This window comes from Castor canadensis, chromosome 5, assembly GCF_047511655.1.
Source record: "Castor canadensis chromosome 5, mCasCan1.hap1v2, whole genome shotgun sequence".
In the NCBI taxonomy this organism is placed as follows: Eukaryota; Metazoa; Chordata; class Mammalia; order Rodentia; family Castoridae; genus Castor; species Castor canadensis.
Window position 1 is genome coordinate 204,723 of NC_133390.1, and position 19,014 is coordinate 223,736.

At 42.3% G+C, this 19,014-nt stretch overlaps 1 protein-coding gene and 1 pseudogene across 6 annotated transcripts in view; both read right to left on the bottom strand.

The window, feature by feature from the left end:
- Window positions 1–19,014, bottom strand: part of Dip2a (disco interacting protein 2 homolog A) — a 119,390-nt gene that overhangs the window by 82,047 nt on the left and 18,329 nt on the right. For 5 of the 6 annotated variants that reach the window (XM_074072446.1, XM_074072447.1, XM_074072448.1 and 2 more), the window contains 3 exons: window positions 12,609–12,680; window positions 7,081–7,173; window positions 790–909 (listed from right to left, as the gene is read on the bottom strand). In XM_074072446.1, the coding sequence (XP_073928547.1) occupies window positions 790–909; window positions 7,081–7,173; window positions 12,609–12,680 (285 nt within the window). The remainder of the gene's footprint in view (window positions 1–789; window positions 910–7,080; window positions 7,174–12,608; window positions 12,681–19,014) is intronic. The other variant, XM_074072449.1, reaches the window with a different exon arrangement.
- LOC109698082 (large ribosomal subunit protein uL10 pseudogene) lies at window positions 12,749–13,836 on the bottom strand (annotated as a pseudogene).

Here is a 19,014-nt window from a genome sequence, read left to right on the forward strand (position 1 = left end):
ACGGCACTGTAGTACAGTGCGGGGCAGCAGCCCTGTCCTCCTAGGGACATCAAGTAAACTTGTTCTAGAAAGACTTCTTTCCTCAAGACAAGTGCTTCAGTCAAGAAAATTAACTGTGAGTTCAGGTTCCATCCAGTCAGCATGGATGCATTCTATTATATTGTTTTACAATTATTTCTATTGGATAGTGTCTATACCTCTGTTTAGCAGAAGCAATCATTTAACAGACATTTCTTAAGTTTTTTCAGCAATAAACTTGTTTTTACACGAGGAAGCATTACCCAAACCACTAAGCCATCTTCTTATTGTGTAATGACTCCAAATGCATTGGGAAGTCAAGGGGCAGCTGGGGAAGTTCATGGACATGAAGCCAAAAGACGCGAGCACCTTGGTCCAGCTTACCAAGGCTGAAGGGAGACTCTACCTGAAAGTTTTCATTTCTGATGGCAACAACAATAAACAACAACAAGACATACCCAAAACTCTCCAAACAATCTTACACTGTCCTGTGTCAGACTTGCCAACAACATACTAGTAATAGGTAAAAAGAAATCTTTTAAAAGAAATAAATAGCATCCTAGTAAAAAAAAATTTTAAATCCACACAAAGTCCTACAGAATGCAAGTATCCATCTGGGAAAGAACACTACTGTGTATACTGAAGATTTCCAGGTAAGGAATGTGGGCACATGGAAACATTTTAAATTACTACAATACACTCCAAGTCAATGAGAATTAGTGCTACACCACCAGACCTGTGAAGCACTTGTAAAAAGCAGTTTATCAATACCTGGAGGGGTGTAGGTTTCCACAGATGAATGCACGAGGACGGATCGTCTTTTCGAAGGCATAGGCATCTTTCTCTCTTTGTATTTGGCCAAAGCTGCCTGCACAGCTTCAGTGTGGACATCTATAAAGAAACAATAGCAATGAACAAGCTTTTACCAGATTGGTTACAAAGGTTATGGAATCAGCCAGGTGCCCATGAACAGATGAATAGATGAAGAAAATGTGGCATATATGCACAATAGAGTATTATTCAGTCACAAAGCAGAATGAAATTATATCACATGCAGGAAAATGGGGAACATCATGGTATGGGAAATAAGCCAGACTCAGAAAGACCAAGTATCTATGCTTTCTCACATATGTGGCATCGGGGGGCAGGAGGGAGACAGCCATGAAAGTACAAGGGAGACTATTAGGGATGTGGAAGGAGGATTGGAAAGGGGGTAAAAAGAGTAAGCGAGGGGAATATAATCAAAGAATATTATATTCATCTATGCAAACATCACAGTGAAACCCATTACTTCGTACAATCAGAAGTAAAAAAGAAGACTGGTGTTTCTGTTTGTTTTTGTTGGACATAAAAGGAAGAAAAGCTGTCTGCTCATCTGTCCCCACATATTTGTCCCAGACTTTCTCTAAACATTCTTTTATTCAGAGATTTGACTTTGAAACCAGGTAAATATTTCCATAGTCATTCATTAAAATAAAGTTAGAAGGAAATCCCCAAACTGAAAGTGAAGAAGACCTAAGTGTGCATCTGTTGCTGGCTCATCCTCCAACTGACTAATGCAGTCAAGGCCTCCAGAAATAGCAAATGTGGACAAACACACTGAATTCACAGCTTTCTGGGAGTGGTGTTGGTGAGGGTACTGTTACACCAAGAAGAAACACTGGGATGGAGACATAAATGAGGATAAAGAGATGAGGCAAAAATCCTACAGCCTATGAATGTAAATGAAGGACTGTCTAGGGGGGATCAGTGGGAGGGGTGAAGGGAAAAGGAAAGGATTCTGAGGGCGAAGAGGATTGGAAGCATGCTACAAAAATCCACCAAACACTGTTTGAAAAAGGGGAGGGGAGGAGAAGAGGGAAATGGAAATATAATGGAGGGGATGAACTTGTTCAGAGTATACTGTGAGCACGTATGGAATTATCACAATGAAATCTGCTCATATTACTAATGTATGCTAATTCAAAAGTAAAATTTAAATAGAAAAAATCCTACAGTCCTGAATCTGAGTGTTAGAAAACACTAAAACAAACATGGTATTTTATCTTTAAAAGTATGTCACACCTCTGTGTGCTAAAAATGTCTACAATGACTAGTCCAATAGCCATCAGCATCTCTGGTGACCTGACTGTGGTCTTGAGACCTTGCCCTCACTCAGGGCCTGAGAAATGGCAGACCTAGGGCAGGTAGGAAGTGTATGGTGAGCCTGGAGAACCCAGACCCAATAGCAAACAAGAAAGATCTTGGCCAGACCATTCAGACCTCCCTGGGCCAATTCCAAGAGGTTCCCAAAGGTCAGGATGCCACAGCCGGAACCGTGGTAGGATGAATGCCAGCATGGCCTGAAAAGTCACAAGCAATACCAAAGAGAGATAAAGAGGAGGGAAGGGCAGGGCAAGGGAGGGGAGGAGGAAGAAACAAAATTAACTCTCTGTCACTGGGATACTAGCAACCCAACCCATTATTTTGAAAACTGGTAAAAAATTGACAGAATTAAACACGCATCTTGACTTTCCTGTACCCAATAGTAAATGAGGGCAGATTTCTCTTTACAGACACATTCCGGCCTTGGAGCGAAGAAGGAAAGACAGAATCTGACTTTGCCATTTTGCTGCTGAGTGCATCTTGGGCCTTCAGCATCACAGCAAAGAATGTGATTGGACTTTGCACCTCCAGGTAGAAGAACACAGGCCATCTGTTAACATCTTGTAAACAGTAAGAAACCCAACCAGACTCATCACGACAAAGCTGCCAGGTTCCTGCACAAATTATATGGGAAGACTGGAGCTGTCAGCCATGACATGCAGATCCTACTCAAGTCCTAGCTGGTTTTAAAGCCATATGGACATTGTCTGAATACCTGATACTAAGAAATTGTTGTTAATTACCTTATGATAATATCAATACCTTTTAGAAATACATACAGAAGTTCCCCCTTTATAAGTATTTTGGTTTCCATGGTCAGTCATGGTCTGAAAATATTCAATGGATAATTCCAGAAATAAACAGCTCTTAAATTTGAACTGCATGCGGTTCAGAATGCTCCGTCTTGCCCAGGGCCCAAGTCCCCTTTGCCCAGCAAGTCTGGGTGACAGGTTGGACAGTTGAGGTCTCAGGGCTTGTGTTTCAGTGAGCCTTGTTTTATCTACTAATGGCCTCAAAGCATAAGAGTAGGGATGCTGGAAACTGAGACATGCTGAAGAAAAACCGTAAAATGTGTCCCTTATGTAGAAAAATGAAAAATGAAAGTTCTTGACTTAAGCAAAGAAGAAAATCTTATGTTGAGGTTGCTAAGATTTACTGCAAGAATTTCTACATGAAATTATAAAGGAAAAAGAACTACATGACAGTTCCTCTGTTATACCTCAAACTGCCAAAGTTTCAGCTACAGTGTTTAGTTAAGATGGGAAAGGTATTAAATCTGTGTGTGTGGTGTGTGTGTGTGTATTCATATAGGAAAAAAAAATCACATATATAGGGTCAGAACTCTCACTGTAGCTCCATTCTATCTTAGAATGTAACCCCAATAAATCTCCCAAAGAAAGGGGGAAACTACTGCACATGTTTTTCAGATACAGAGACCAAGAATATTACAACATCTAAATAAAATAACTTATCTGAGATTTGCTTCAAAGTCATATGAGAAGGAATGAGTCCAAGAATGACTGTGGATCAGAACTGCTCGGCTGGACAATGGGTCCAGGGCAGGAGAGAGGGCATTATATTATGATGTCTATTTTTGTATGCATTTAAATTTTTCTGCATCAAAATGTTTTAAAAACATTTTAATACTTTACATTTAAATGGCTTATATGGTGCTAATTTTTAAAAAGATGAAAAATTCCTAAGTAGACACATAAAAATAAAATCTACGAGAAAGAAGAAGGTGAATATGATTGATGTACTTTCTATTAAAGAATGAATATAGAATTTTTTAAACCTGTTGAAATCACCATAAGGAAAGTATTGAGGTAGAAAGGAGAAAAACAGAGGGGATGAACTAATTTGGGATATACAAAGAAATGTCACAATGAAACTCTCTGTATAAATATCTTAAAACAAAAATGTCTTTTTTTTCAAAAATGGAGGATACAAGGTAAAACAGGTCCTATCTAGGGGTTATTACCAGTAGGAGGGGGAAGAGTGAAGGAAGGTGAATAAGGTAGAAATACTGTGTACCAATATATGAAAATGGAAAAATGAGACCTGTTGAAACTATGCTAAGAATGGGGGATAAAGGAGAACGATGGAGGGATTGATTTAACTAAAATATATTATAAGCACTTTTGTAAATGTTACAATGTACACCCACTACAATAATAATATAATTAAAAAAACAAGTTTTTTTTAAAAAAGAACAAAAAAAGTCTATGAACACCAAAGACAAGGAAATAATTCTGAAGGCTGCCAGCAAGAATGAGCAAGTCACCGTGAAGGAGCAGAAAACAGACTGACAAATGCCTGGAGTAGTGACAGGTACAAGAAGGCCACACGGTATTGAAGGAAAAGTGCACATCCTGGACTTTTACACCCGCCAAGCTACTGTGTAGATGAGGGTTATCAGAAAGACCCTCAGACATGCAGGGCTCCAAAAGCACTACCACCAGACTCAGCTGAATGTCCCCATGGCAGAGGTGCTCAAAAGCAAGAAAACAAACTGGAGACCCTGCATTAGATGTGGGGGTGACTGTGACCACACATCAAGCTTTATTGCTGTATTAGGAAAAAAGAAAACATCACTGTAGATAAAACAAGCCAGAACTAGAAATCTAAAGAATAGTAATGTGATTGGGGTAAAAAATAACAGATTCAGGAAATTTAACGAGCCTCAAGTACAAGACTAGAGGAATCGACACCAGGCACATCATAAATCACTAGAGTCAGTGCGTCTGTCTGCTCAGGCTGCCATAACAAAATAACAAAGATGGAGCCTTCAACAACAGAAATTTATTTTCTCAATGTTTTAGAGTCCAGAAGTCCAAACTTGAGGTGCCAGCATTGTCAGCTCTTGGTGAGGGCTTTATTCCTGGCTTGCAGACAGCTGCCACCTTCCTGATCCTCAATGAATGGGGGGAAAGAGGAGAGAGGAGACCCTGGTGTTCATTACAAGATCCTAATCCTACCAAAGGCTCTACTCTCATGACCTCATCTGACCCTAATTACCTCGTAAAGGCCTCTACTCCAAACACCATTCCACTGGGACTTTAGGGCTTCAGCATATAAGTTTGGGGGAACACAGTCAGTCCACAGCAAGATGATAAGGAGAAAGATCTTAAAAGTGCCAGAAAAACAAAGGCACATTACATAAAAAGTAACAGGGATAAAGAGAAAAGTTGAAGGACTAGACTACTGATTTCAGCACTGAAAGAACATGATTTTGCCTCAAAGACAGATGAATGAACCAATGAAACAGAATGGAGTACAGAAGTAGATACACATGTATACAAGCAACTGCTTCTATACTAATGTACAAAGGAAATCCGCTGGAGAAAGTATGGTGTTCTTAACAAATGGTTCAGGAATAACTGATATTTGATTCATGCCCCACACTTATACTGAAACTAACTTAAAACTGTAAAACTGTATGAAAACAAAAAGACCTTGGCAATGATTTCCTAGCTACAAGAACAAAGAGAAAGACAGGTAACACTGGCTCACGCCTATAATCCTAGCTACTTGGGAGGCTGAGATTGGGAGGATTGAGGTTTGAGGCCAGCCCAGGCAAATAGCTTGGGAGACCCCATCCTCAAAACAACCAGAGCAAAATGGACTGGAGGTCTGGCTCAAATGGTAAAGCATCTGCTTTGCAAGCACAAAGCCCTAAATTCAAACCCCAATCCCACAAAAAAAAAAAAAAAGGTAATAATCCACTAAAAAACCCAAAATGATAACTTAGACTTCATAAAAATTAAACCTCTATCTTCAAAAGACACTTTAAGGAAATGCAAAGACAAACCACAGCCTGGGAGAAAAATCCTGGCAAGTCCTACTTATGATAAAGAACTTGTATGCAGAAGACAAAGAGTAAGAACCTAGTTCAAGGCTCACAAGAGAAGAAGCCAGCTTACTAGCAGTGATGGTGTTGAGTGGGTAAGCATGGAGGGAGGAAAAGGAAGCACACCTTTCCCATGCCCTCACTCACAGGAAGCACACAGGTATCCGTGTGTGTGTGCACGCGTGTGTATCTGCACTCAGGGCTCAGAGGGATGGTGAACATGGTCATCTTGGGATTTGGAGTTCAGATCATTTTTTACCTTTGTAAAAACTAGGTGTACTATTTTACATACATTTAGCACTAAATATGTATTATTTATATAGTCAGAAAACTTTTCTGTATAATAACTTTTCAATAAATGTATCAAATTAGAAACAAATTATCTAATTATTTCTTAGATCATTTCTTCACATTACCATATTGGAAAAAAACATTAAAAATCTAATGTTCTTTTTAGGTATTCTTAAGATGACCACTTCTTTATACCTACTGAGCATTTTTTGAGAAAGGTTTATCCAAAGAGTGTAAAGGTAAAGGAAATATGCAATCACACAATATGAAAATGTGGTAAGCAGGGAGTGTTCAAATGTTATCAATACATAACCTATGAGTGAAAACATGACTTTTTCCATGGGTATTCTAATGATCCAAGGAAAATATTAAAGACAAATGTAAATATTCATAAAATATTTACACTGCCGAACAGTGGCAGAAATCTAATTAAAAGAAAACCTCCAAAATTACTGAAGAAAGAAATCCTAAGCACCTACACTAGTGGTACAACTGCTCTATGACACACAGAAATCCACGTGGGTAAGTGGACATGCTGTCTCAGTGAGGGCGAGAGGAAGAGTTCTCCAGCATGTGAGCCAAGTGATACATTAGATCAGACTGGCTGTGTGAAGGTTAGACTGCTTTCCTGAACAGAAGGATGATGTAAATCATTGCTCAAGTCAAAGTAACTTACTCAGCAGACATTTCAGCAAAGAAAAACTCACCAAAAGCCTCAGTGGCCAGAGTGTAAGCACCCATCCTGTGCACCCCTCGCTTCCTGGGCATGACCCTACCTGAGCGGAAGCGCTCGTCCCTGGAGTTCGTAGGCCTGGACCTCTGTGGTTTGGGTGCAGCTGTGGTCAGAGAGGGCAGACACGGGTCTGCGCCTAAAACATAAGTTTGGGGGAATATCTTGTGTAAACAATGTGCTTGTCCAATTATGAACATATCCATTTAAAACAGCATTTCCCACACATGGCCACACAGCATATTCTGTACCACACCTGGTATGGCCCTTGAAGCACAGAAGAGTCTTTGGCTTAGAATCAGGATGTAATTAACATGGGTCAGGGCAATGCTCATGTCCATACTACCTTCTCTCCATGCTGCCAGGCCCAGCCCCACCTCTTGTTCACCATCTGCAAGGCGGACCATCACATAGCCCTCAGGGTGTCCTGGGCAGCACAGCACTGGCAGCTTGGTCTATGTGTGAGCTACAAGTGTTGCAGGCAGCAGACTCTACAAGAGTCCTTGAGAAGCTGGTTTCTGCATTGTGACTGTTCTTGAATCTGAAATGGCCCAGGACCACTCATCCACAGTGTCAGCAAACCCTGAGTGAGAAACAACCCACCAACCATACTGGGAACTACAGTATCTCTTAGGTACAGCAGAAAAGGCAAAGAGGTAGGAAAACAGACCAGCGGAGGAACACCCCAACAGCGACTCCAGTTCAAACAGCACTCACAACCCAGTGCCCAGAGCCCTGGCGAGTCAGTCAACTGCCTCAGCAGCACCCCTCCTTGCTGTCTCCAAATCAGGGCTCTGCTGGGATGGACAAGAAACATGTCACCTGCTCTACACACACCCCTAACAAACCCATGGCTCACAACAGTGGCTCCCTGACCACAGCCCCACTCAGGACACAGGATGGTGAGTGAAGGAGTGGGGTAAGAGTATGCAATGTCACTAAAAAAGTTTCTATTATTATTGAGTGCTGATTTGCTAACATTCACAAACAGCACAAAGCAAAACCTTCAGCTGAGATTCAACAAAAATAATGTGTTTGGGCTGGAGGCATGATTCAAGTGGTAGAGCACCTGCCAAGCAAGTATGAAGCCCTGAGTTCAAACCCCAGTACTGCCAAAAAAAAAAAGGGTTTAACTTTAGTCTTTTCTTTAAAATGTCTCAAAAAACTGACCAGCACTGGGCTGGAGGTGTGGCCCAAGTGGTAGAGTGCTTGCCTAACAAGGCAGTAAGGCACTGAGTTCAAACCCCCATACCATGAAAAAAAAAATGCCCAGCAGAGATTCCAGTCCCACTGGCTGCTCCCAGCCCTGACCACACCCCAAAATAAGACTGAGTCCAACCCTAACTCAAACCCAGTCTGATGGCCACCCTGCCAGGCACAGCATGGCAAAAGTGATGCTGTGTGACTTCAGATGCTGGTCACATGAAGAAACACAGCTCCACCTGGCTCTACAACAAGTCCAACATCCTGAGCCCCATGTTAGAAGAGAGCAGGCACAGGGAGCCTCCCAGCCCCACAGCCTCTGCCCACAGAGGACACCTGCATGGACTCTAGTGCCCAGCTCTGCTGCATGGATAGGAAGCACTGCCCTCTGAGCTGGCCCACACTGCAGGCCTGTGAGCACAGCAGATACTGTGATGTTGTGTAAGTGTGGCACTGGAAAGTAGGAATGGCTCCTCCAGAAATCAGTGCTTAGCTATTCAAAATCTGTACACAAACACACACACACAAACATGCATGCATGTAAAAACACACAAGTGCACATGCACACATGCATGCAAATGACACAAAAGTGCACATGTACACATGCATGCAAACACACCAGCACACAAACATGCATGAAAACACACATGCACACAAGTGCACATGCATACATGCATACAACACACACAAGTGCACATGCATGCAAACACACACAACTGCACACATACATGCTTGCAAACATGCACATGAGCACGCACACAAATGAACACGTGAACACACATATGATTGCACACGTGATGCATACATGCATGCACATACATACACATGAGCACATGAAAAATATGCACAAACTGCACATACACATACACACAAACAACACACATGCACAAAGTGCCATGCACACACATGCGCATGTGTACATATGCACGTAAACAACACACAGATACACAAGGGCATGTGCACACACATGCAAACAACCCACACAAGTGTACAGGCACACACACATGTAAACATGCACACATATGCACACAAGTACACAAATGAGCACATGGACACATATATGAATACACACACATGCATGCACACGTACATATACAAGTATATGGCAGTACTGAGCAGTTCTCCTACTGGCTTTATATTTTTTGTGACTGCATAAAGCTACATTTTAAAAGTTTGGAGAATACATAGTTTAAGACTACATATGCATCTTATTGTAGATTAGGAAGCAGGATGTTACAAGATGATGTATATGCACTTGTTCGACAAAGACACAAAACCCATCTGAAATTGTGGGATGACTGACAGAGATCAAGCAGTTCAAACTCCTACAAGCAGTGTGTGCCAGAGCCAGTTCCTCACTCCTTTGTCAGCAGCAGGAGAGTTATGACTTAGTGTTTATTGGCCATCTGTTTCCTCTTCTTTGAATTTTCATCTCTTTTTTTGGTAGTACTGTGGTTTGAACTCAGGATCTCATGCTTGCTAGGCAGGTGCTCTACCACTTGAGCCACACACCTCTTCCCTGGCCCTTTTTGCTTTAGTTTACTTTTCAGATAGTCTCACTTTTGCCCAGGGCCAGTCTTGCATGCAGTCCTCCTACCTCCACCTCCTGAGTAGCTGGGATTATAGCCATACACATGACACCTGGCTTCCTTGTCTTTGAATTTCTATCACTTCACCCAGCTCACAAGCACCCCACCCCATCCCAAGGCAGGAAGCCTCACTTTACTGGAGACCCACTTTGCACTGTGGTGGGTCATACCTCTCTGTACTTTCCTTTCAAGTTTCCAAGTCTCCAAACTAGCTTGTGAAGACAACTCTTGCCCAAACATTATTCAAATATTCTCCTGAATTTTGCAATTTTATAGCTAAAAGTGGATTTAGAACTTCAATTCTTCTGAAATTGATGCCCACTAGTGAGTGGTAGAGAAGAGAAGTGTTCTGGCCCCCAGAAGTCCTGCCTGGGGACCTCTTGAGGCAGCTGCCCTCTGCTTCCACCTTGCCAGCTGCCTGTTACCACAGGACCTCCACAGCCAGGCCTGACTCTTCAAAGGCCAGTCATCACTCACTGGCACTCCTTCTCAAAAACTTAGCAGCCCTCACAACTTTTCTCCTTGTAACAGGTACTACTTCCAACCCCAATTATAAGAAAAAAATAAGCCACTGTATTCAGACTGCACTCTACTATGTCCACAGGTTACTTTGAAAACTGCAAGTCTCACAGTACTTACTCTCTCTATTTAGGAACCTGATAGGCTTCTTCACATATGAGGATATGAGGGTCTTGGTTATCTTTCAAATAGATTTTACGATCCTAATATAGGTTCTTTGTCTTTCCTGGTAAATAAGCATTTGACTGTGTATTTAATTATGAGTGAGATTTCATCCTATTTCAAAACAGAACTGTAAGAGAAAGCCACTGGTTCTCACATTTTATCTTCTATCTTTATGGTTATGAAACCAAAAACTCTTACTAATTCTAATAGCTAAATAAGCAGGCAAAAACTAATACCACTGATAAATCAAGTTGATTTTCTTTTGTTCTCTAGTATTTATCCTGCCTTGTTTCCCCCTCACTGTGTCAGCTGTGCCCACAAGTGGGTACAGCAGCATCCTTTTCACCCTGGCTAGGAATGGAAGTGAGATTGTTTAGTTTGAAAGTTACTGCTGATTTTTGGAAAATGAGCTTTAAGATGTTTTAACAGTGTCCTTTAATTCCAGATTTATTCTTTTTGTCTTGGGTGAATACTATCAGCATATAAATGATCTGCTCAACATTGCCTTTGTTGAGTATATCATACCAGGATAACACACAGTTAAAGAATTACACAGAAAGAATCGATGTTAGCCACGGCACTGCTTAAGAAAAAAGCACGAGGGTGACTTAGGTCATTCCATGAGGAATGGTGTGGACTTCTGGACCTCAGTTTCTTTCTTTGCCAGGTATTTAAGACCTCTAGATAGCCCAGCCTGGTGTGTTTTTAACACTCGTGTTGGTGACATTTCTCTGCAATGGCTTTTTTCATTCCATCTCATGGAGATTCATCCTCACTGAGGCACACAGGTCTCTGAGTTTCCATGGTCTGGGTTCTGTTGGCTGAGGTTGGAGTCCTGGGCAGTTCAGAGTCACAAAGCAGTATGTACCCAAGGGAGACGGTTGTACCTGGCCCTGACCACACGCTCCCAACTGCCTGCACCCACGCTGGTCCTCCAACATGGAGGGTTGGCTGTGGCTTTAACTTGTGCTTCCCTGATTAACAGAGGTCAAGCATCTTTTTATCTTCTTGCTACTGTTAGGGTTTCCTCTTATAAACTGCCGATGTAAGCCCATTTTTCTGCTGCAATTCTCATTGTGTTGGGAGACTCGGGCTCTCAGTTGCACTAGCAAAGCTCAGGGCTTAGCTGCCATCTGTGACAAGGGATGCTATGGAGCACGTCCACTGTGGCAGATGAGCCACTGGACAGCGCTACTCCTTACATTTTGGGTCCAGTTCTTTTCCAACTATTTGTGTCTTTTCACTCTTTGTGGTACCTTTTCATAAAAAGGAGCTACTGACTTCAGTGGAATCCAACTTGCCAATCTTTCCTTCATGGTTGCTGTTAAGATGTCCTTAGTGCCCATCCCAAGATAGCAGTGAACTTCCTCTAACATCTTCCAGGGCTCTATAGTTTCTGCCTCTAGTACTTAGGCTAATATTCAGGCTACTGACCTTGGTGTCTATGTTGTGTGTTTTACACATGGACAGATAGCTACGGCAGCCCCATGGCTGATATGCCACCCCTCCCACAGGCCAAGTCCACACATATGCATGTCTGCTGGGCTGGCCCTTCTGCCCCACTAGTCTGGTCTCTTCCCCTGCACACCACCTGTGTTTATCAACCTCAGTGACAACAGGTTTATAATAACTCTTCATATCTGGTCAGATAAATCTTCCCACCTCATTTTTTTGAATATATTTTGGTCCTTTGACCTTTTACGTTTAAATATAAATTTTAGAATTAGCTTGTGAAGTTCCACAAAAGAAGGAATCACAATGAAATCCCTCTGTACACCTAATATATTCTAATTTTAAAAACCACTTGAAAGGATGAATATGTTTAATGTACAAGTCAATGTAATGTGGGAAGAACTAAAACTTTACCATATGTGTTCTAGCCTAGGAAGGAAATGTGCCAGGCTGTTTTATGTCCATGAAAACAATGAGAACTATGCCAAGCCCCGGATTCATTACCTAACACTAGACACATCATTTTCCCACCTTTAGTAAGATAAGATATAAAGCATACCAATGTTCAAAATCTATACTCAATTTTTACACCAACTTTTAAAAGACAGTGTAAGGGTTGTAAGACACCTGAGGGTGCTGATCTTACCTTGAATAAGTGGAATATAGCGTGCCAGCAGCTTTGCCCTTTTCTTTTCATATCCTTTTTGAGTGATGTCACCTAAAATAACAATGAAAAAAAGAATTACATTTCCTCTAAAGTTCCAAATTTCTTTTTTTATTTTAAGAGAAAGTAAGCCTTTATTTCCTTGTTTTGCAAATAAAATTGAGTTGGCTGTTTTGGTGATTAGTCAAAGAGACCAAATCCCATATCCCTGTCCAACTCTTCCGACTCCTCCTTGGCCTCAACCTTGGCTGGGGCCGCAGCAGCATCAGGACCAGCAGTGGTGGCGGCAGCTACAGGGGCAGCAGCCACAAATGCAGATGGATCAGCCAAGAAGGCCTTGGCCTTTTCAGCAAGTGGGAAAGTGTAGTCAGTCTCCACAGACAAAGCCAGGACCCACTTATACCCATTGATAATAGAATGAGGTACTGAAGCAACAGTTGGGTAGCCAATTTGCAGACAAACACTAGCAACATTGCCGAAACACTTTAGGAAGCAGGAGTGCAGAGCTTCCTCTGTGATGTCAAGCCCTTCAGGGTTGTAGATGCTGCCACTGTCAAACACCTGCTGGATGATCAGCCCGAAGAAGAAGGAGGAGATGTTCACCATGTTCAGCAGCGTGGCTTGGCTGGCTCCCACTTTGTCTCCAATCTTTATCGGCTGCACTTCACTCAGGATTTCAATGGTGCCTCTGGAGATTTTGGTGGTGCTGCCTAAAGCCTGGAAGAAAGGGTCTTCTCGGATCCCAGACCAGTGTTCTGGGCTGACACTGTGACTTCACATGGAGCAATGGCACCAGCACAGCAGATGCTGGCACCTCATTGGCCAGCAGCCATGTCCCTGATCTCAGTGAGGTCCTCCTTGGTGAACACAAAGCCCACATTCCCCCAGATCTGAGGCAACAGTTTCTCCACAGCTGGGTTGCTTTCCAGGTCCCTGCAGATAGCCTTGCACATCATGGTGTTCTTGCCCATCAGCACCACAGCATTCCCTCGGAGGGACATCTGGATCTGCTGCATCTGCTTGGAGCCCACGTTGTCTGCTCCCACAATGAAGCATTTTGGATAATCATCCAAAAGTTGGAAGATCTTAAGGAAGTAGCTGGACTTCCAGGTCACCCTGTCTTCCCTGGGCATCACGGCGGTGCATCAGGGATTGCCACGCAGGGTTTAAAGGCGATGTCACTCTCACAAGGACACCCAGCAAAAAGCTCCAAATTTCTAATGAAAAATTAATTTATAATCTAAAGCCTGGAAATACTGTTCATGTCTTTCAACTAGGTGAGTGGTTGACTGATGGATCCACACATGGAAGGCCATTTGGTGGCAAAGAGGGACAAACTGCTGACACACACAGTGGATTGGGAAGATCTCATGTGCCAGACTCAAAGGGCTACACACTGAGTTATTATACTTACCTCTACGCTGGAAAAGAAAAAAAACATAGGGTCAGGATAGACAAAGGTCGCCAGCAGTTGGAGGGAGAGAGGGACTATTGTCAGAGGGGACAGGGAATTTGGGGTCATGAAATTCTTCTGTACCTTAACTGTGATGGTTTTACACAGTGGTATACTTCTGTCAGAAGCTCACAGAACTGCACGCTAGGAAGAGGAATTATACTATCTGTAAATAATACTTTAAAAAGCAGACTCTGAGGCTATACCTCAAACCGAAAGAATCCACATCTGCATTTACCAAGATCCTCAAATGATGTCTATACAGGTTCAACATTTAGAAGCTCTGGAGAAAGGGACCCAGCTCAGCCCTCCTCAGCCATGGGGTATCTGGGGTGAGACTCAGGAATGCCTGCTGTTCCCATAAATTAGCATAAAGAAGGATAGTCTAAAAACAGGTTAAACCATCTGGGAATATGGTCAGAAATACACTTTAGAAGCTCATCTTGGTCTTCATGTACTATTTAGTTTCTACACAGAACTGAGAGTGCTAATAGTGGATCATTGACATTATTCTGAAGATTTTATTTAGGCCAGAAATATATATTACAACAATTTTCAATACCAGCTTTATTTCAACTGTATATTAGTACAATTCTCACTACTACTGGTAGTGTTTTTAGTGTTTTGTAAGCCCTCCTCCAGCCTTTGCTCCCATCCAAACAAACAGGCAAGAACCTCTGTACAGGCCCTCCCTTGGGTGTCTCTACCTGCCCCTCTATTCATCCTGCTTGCTCTGCCTCCACTCCCACAGGCAACTGTCTTATTGCATTTAGTGTGTGTGTGTGTGTGTGTGTGTGTGTGTGTGTGTGCATGTGTGTGTGTGTCTGTGTGTGCGTGTGTTTGTGTGTTTGTGGAACTGGGGTTTGGACTCAGGGCCTCATGCTTGCTAGGCAGGGGCTCTACTCCTTGATTCACGCCCCCAGCCCTTAGTGTGTCTTGAATGTTTTCTGCAGGACATATACTGCTTGTGTTCAAGTATTTTCACTTGACCTGAATGGCACTATGCCATGAATTTCTGTTTTCTGTTTTCTTCAGTAAATGCTACATTTTTAACACCATCCCATTCTCAGTGGACGAGCACACCTACCCATTGCTCTAACCCAAATGCCCCTGGAGATGCACTGTCCTCACCTCACCCCTTGACCCCAGGCTCTAAGCAAGCCCACCCAGCTCCTTTTGGAAGTACACCAGTGTTGCAGTGGCCATCCTCTTCTGACCCAGGATAGGACTGCACAATTTTGCTTATTAAGTTTTCAACTTGCAAACTTTAAAGCATACATATTTTAAAGCATTACCTACTTAAAAATTGTGTTTCCTCTGGAATATATCCAAACGTAACAAATTTAAATGAAAACTAAGGGCTGTTACACTAAATTAAAATTGATAAGCCCTATTTAAAAGCAGAGAAGTTGATTTTCCAGAATATTTAGAATTAAATATTCATTTCCCAGAAACAGTCCTTGCTATGGTCCCATTTCAAATGAATGTTAAGATGCTGAAGGTGCCAAAGGACATTGAGATACAAACACACTAAGTCCCTGTCTCATGCTCACCCTATGTCCCAGCATCAGACGTTAGCCTGGCTTACCTTAAACACCCAGAATACTCACACTAGCCTATAGCCGAGTATCATAGGAGGATATTGTACTGTATTTCACTAGCTTTGGCAAAGATCAAAAAATTCAAAGTACAGTTTCTACTGAGTATGTATTGCTTTTGAACCAGCATAAAGCAAAAAAAAAAAAATCCTAAGTGTAACTTTTACAAGACAGGGACCATCTTTTCACGTGTAACCAACTACCATTATTTCCATATGCCCAACTTGACAGACACTGGCCCTGTGTGCACACCATAGAGGGTGTGCTTCCAGATATACACAGAGCAAGGAGGCATCCAGAATGGAGCTTGAGCACAAAGCTGATAAGCTGGTAAAAGGTCTCAAATCCAAGTTTTCTGACCCCAAGTTCAGTACTCTCTCATGGAGAACAATGAAACACAAAACCAAAGAGACAAATAGCAGAGCCTCACTCCCCAGCCCACTGCACAGAACTGCAGAAACTTAGGCAGGTGGAGCTATTCTCTGGCCAAGAATCCAGGCCCCTGTTGGGCTTTGAAAACATCCTAGGCCTGTCCCCAGGGCAGACTTCACTGTGGTCTGCAGGGCAGGCAGCTATTCTCCCAGTCCTCCAGGTAAGGTACAATGTGTGGCTGCAGCTGACCTCCACTGCCATACAACGGCCTCACTTAGACTGCCGAATCCCGAGTGATATCACCAAAGCCTTGACTGACCAATACAATTTCTAAAAAACCATTCCCCAAAGCACCCAACTGTTCCCCCTTAATGTCACAGGAACAAGGATGGGGAGCATATGGTGTAACAGCAAGTAACCAGGAGAGCCTAACTATCCACCAGAAAAGAAGCTGGTGTGCTACCACACATCTCTACTGCAGGCTGCAGTTGTGAAAAATGTCCTTGCAGCTGGGGAGTACTGGGGGTGGGTATCACTTACACAGATTCATGATTTCCTACTGAGTAAAAATAGCAAGTTAGAAAATAATACATATATAATGATTCTGTCGTGATAAAAGTCAGTAAATTAAAATTATATAGACATGAATGTGATGTATATGCAAAAACATCGGACAAATTATTAATAATGGTTCCCCAGGAAGAAATTTTCTTATCTGGCTTTAGGTGGGGTGTGAGACAAATTTCATTTTTTACTTCATACACTTTTGAACTCTAAATTGTTTAGCACAGTAACCACAAAATTCTTTGTAATTAAGAATGTATGCCAAATGGTTCTGACCATATAAGAAGTTACTGAGGGAAACTAAATGAGTTCTATGTACTATTTCTGCAACTTCTTACAAGTCTAAAATTATTTCAAAGGAAAAAGCTTAAAAATACACAGGAGACACTGTGCAGAATTCTTTTTTAAATGTCTGATAAATCTGCCAGCCACACCGGCTTACAGATTTTTTCTCCAGAAGGTGTTTAAAGTATAAATGCAATTTCTCTAGCAGTTCTAGAGAAGGAGTGTCATTTATTTCACTGTGAGTCAGTAGTTTGTGGTCATCAAGGAATTGGTTCACTTCACCCCAGGTATTCAAAGTATGTGGACACAGCTGTGCAAAGCACGATGTCCCTTACTATCCTTTTAAGCTCTATGGAGTCTATGACAGCACTGCTTTCATTCTTGAGTTTATTAATTTGTGTCATGAGTAAATTTAAATCTTTTTCCAGTCTTGTTGGAGGTTTATCAATTTTATTATCTTTTTAAAGGACCAGATTTTGGTTTCATTCATTTTTTTCTATTGCTTTTCATTTTCAATTTCACTGACTTCTGCTCTCATCATTTTTCCTGTTATAGAAATACAAATTAAAACTATCATGAGATACCACACCACACCTATTGGAATGGTTAAAGATTTTTTTAAATACTGACAAAGTCAAGTGTTGACAAGGACTGGGGAGCAACAGAGGACCCTTATTCATTGCTGGTGGACATGCAAAATGGCACAGCTGCTTTGGGAAGCAGTCTGGAAGGTTTTCTTGTTTGTTTTTATGTAACACTAAACATTCAATATCAGTCTTGATAGTCCACCTTTAAGAAAAAGAGAGCTATGTTCAAACAAAAACTGGTAAGCAAATGCTCTGCAGCTTTACTCATGATTGCCCCAAACTGGAAAGATCCAAGATGTCCAGCACATAAAACAGACCATGGTATAACTAGACCATGTAAAACAACTCGGCAGTTAAAAAGAATAGACTACAGATACATGAAAAAATGTGGGTGAATCTCAAAGACATTACACTGAGTGAAAAAACCCATTCTCAAAAAATTACATACTGTGTGACTCCATTGTGTGTGACATTCTTGAAAAGACAAAATGATAAGCACAGGGAACACATCAGTGGGGCTGGGGTTGAGGGACAGTGCTGCAAAGGGGTGGCCTGAGGGCTCTCTGAGGGCACTCTGACTATGGTGGCAGTTACACAAATCCATGCATGTGTTAAAATTCACAGAACTATACAAAATCAGAAAATTTTTAAATGCATATTACCATAGGAGGGTCTGTGGAGGTGGAGGACATGAATAGGGGTGCACAGCCCTGGGGGAGGTGGGCAATGGAGGCAGGAATGGGCAGCCAAGGAAGGGTACTCCCTCCAGAACCCCCCCCCCACCAGGCACCTGTCTGCAGGGCAGATAAATAGAGTAGTCACTTGTTGAAAATTAGTCCCCTGAAGCCTAAAAAAGAGCATCTGGCAAAGGACTGCAGAAAGTCAGTGGTGGGTGATCCCAACACAGACCAAAGGTAGCCCAAGAAGGAGCACCCCATAGAGTACAGGGATGGGAGCCCCTGGGCTAGGCAGGAACCAATCCAATGCAGACTGCCCTCAAGCAGGCCATCTTAACCTCCTCCAAGTGAACAGCAGATGGGACCTTGGATCCACATGTGCTGGACATAGCTACCTGTGCTCATTCCTCTAAGAAGGGAGTTGGTCCTTGCTTTGTTTCCAAAGAAGTGATCCAAGAATCCACTGGGTCCCTATCTGGGCTACACAAGCCCACTCAGGTTCCCAAGGTAGGGTCTCTGAATTACCCCAACTGTGCATGTCCACAACTATTGCCAGACAGGACAGGTGTGGACAGCTGGAGGTGCCTGGAAAGAGAAGGCAATAAAGTAAGGTGGGGGGGGGGTGGTCACTCAGGGATCTACACCTAACCACTGTAAAACTCCAGGACAGACCACCACAAGGAAAGTCGGGCCAGCTACCAGCCAGTAACAAAGAATAACAGGAAGAAAATAAGTGGATATGGATACTGTACACTGGGCACCAAGCCAATAATTGTGGTTCTTGAACTCAAAAACAACAGGTGTCACATTTAAAGTTTCCAAACACAAGAGTCTTAAATATGTAGAACCAAT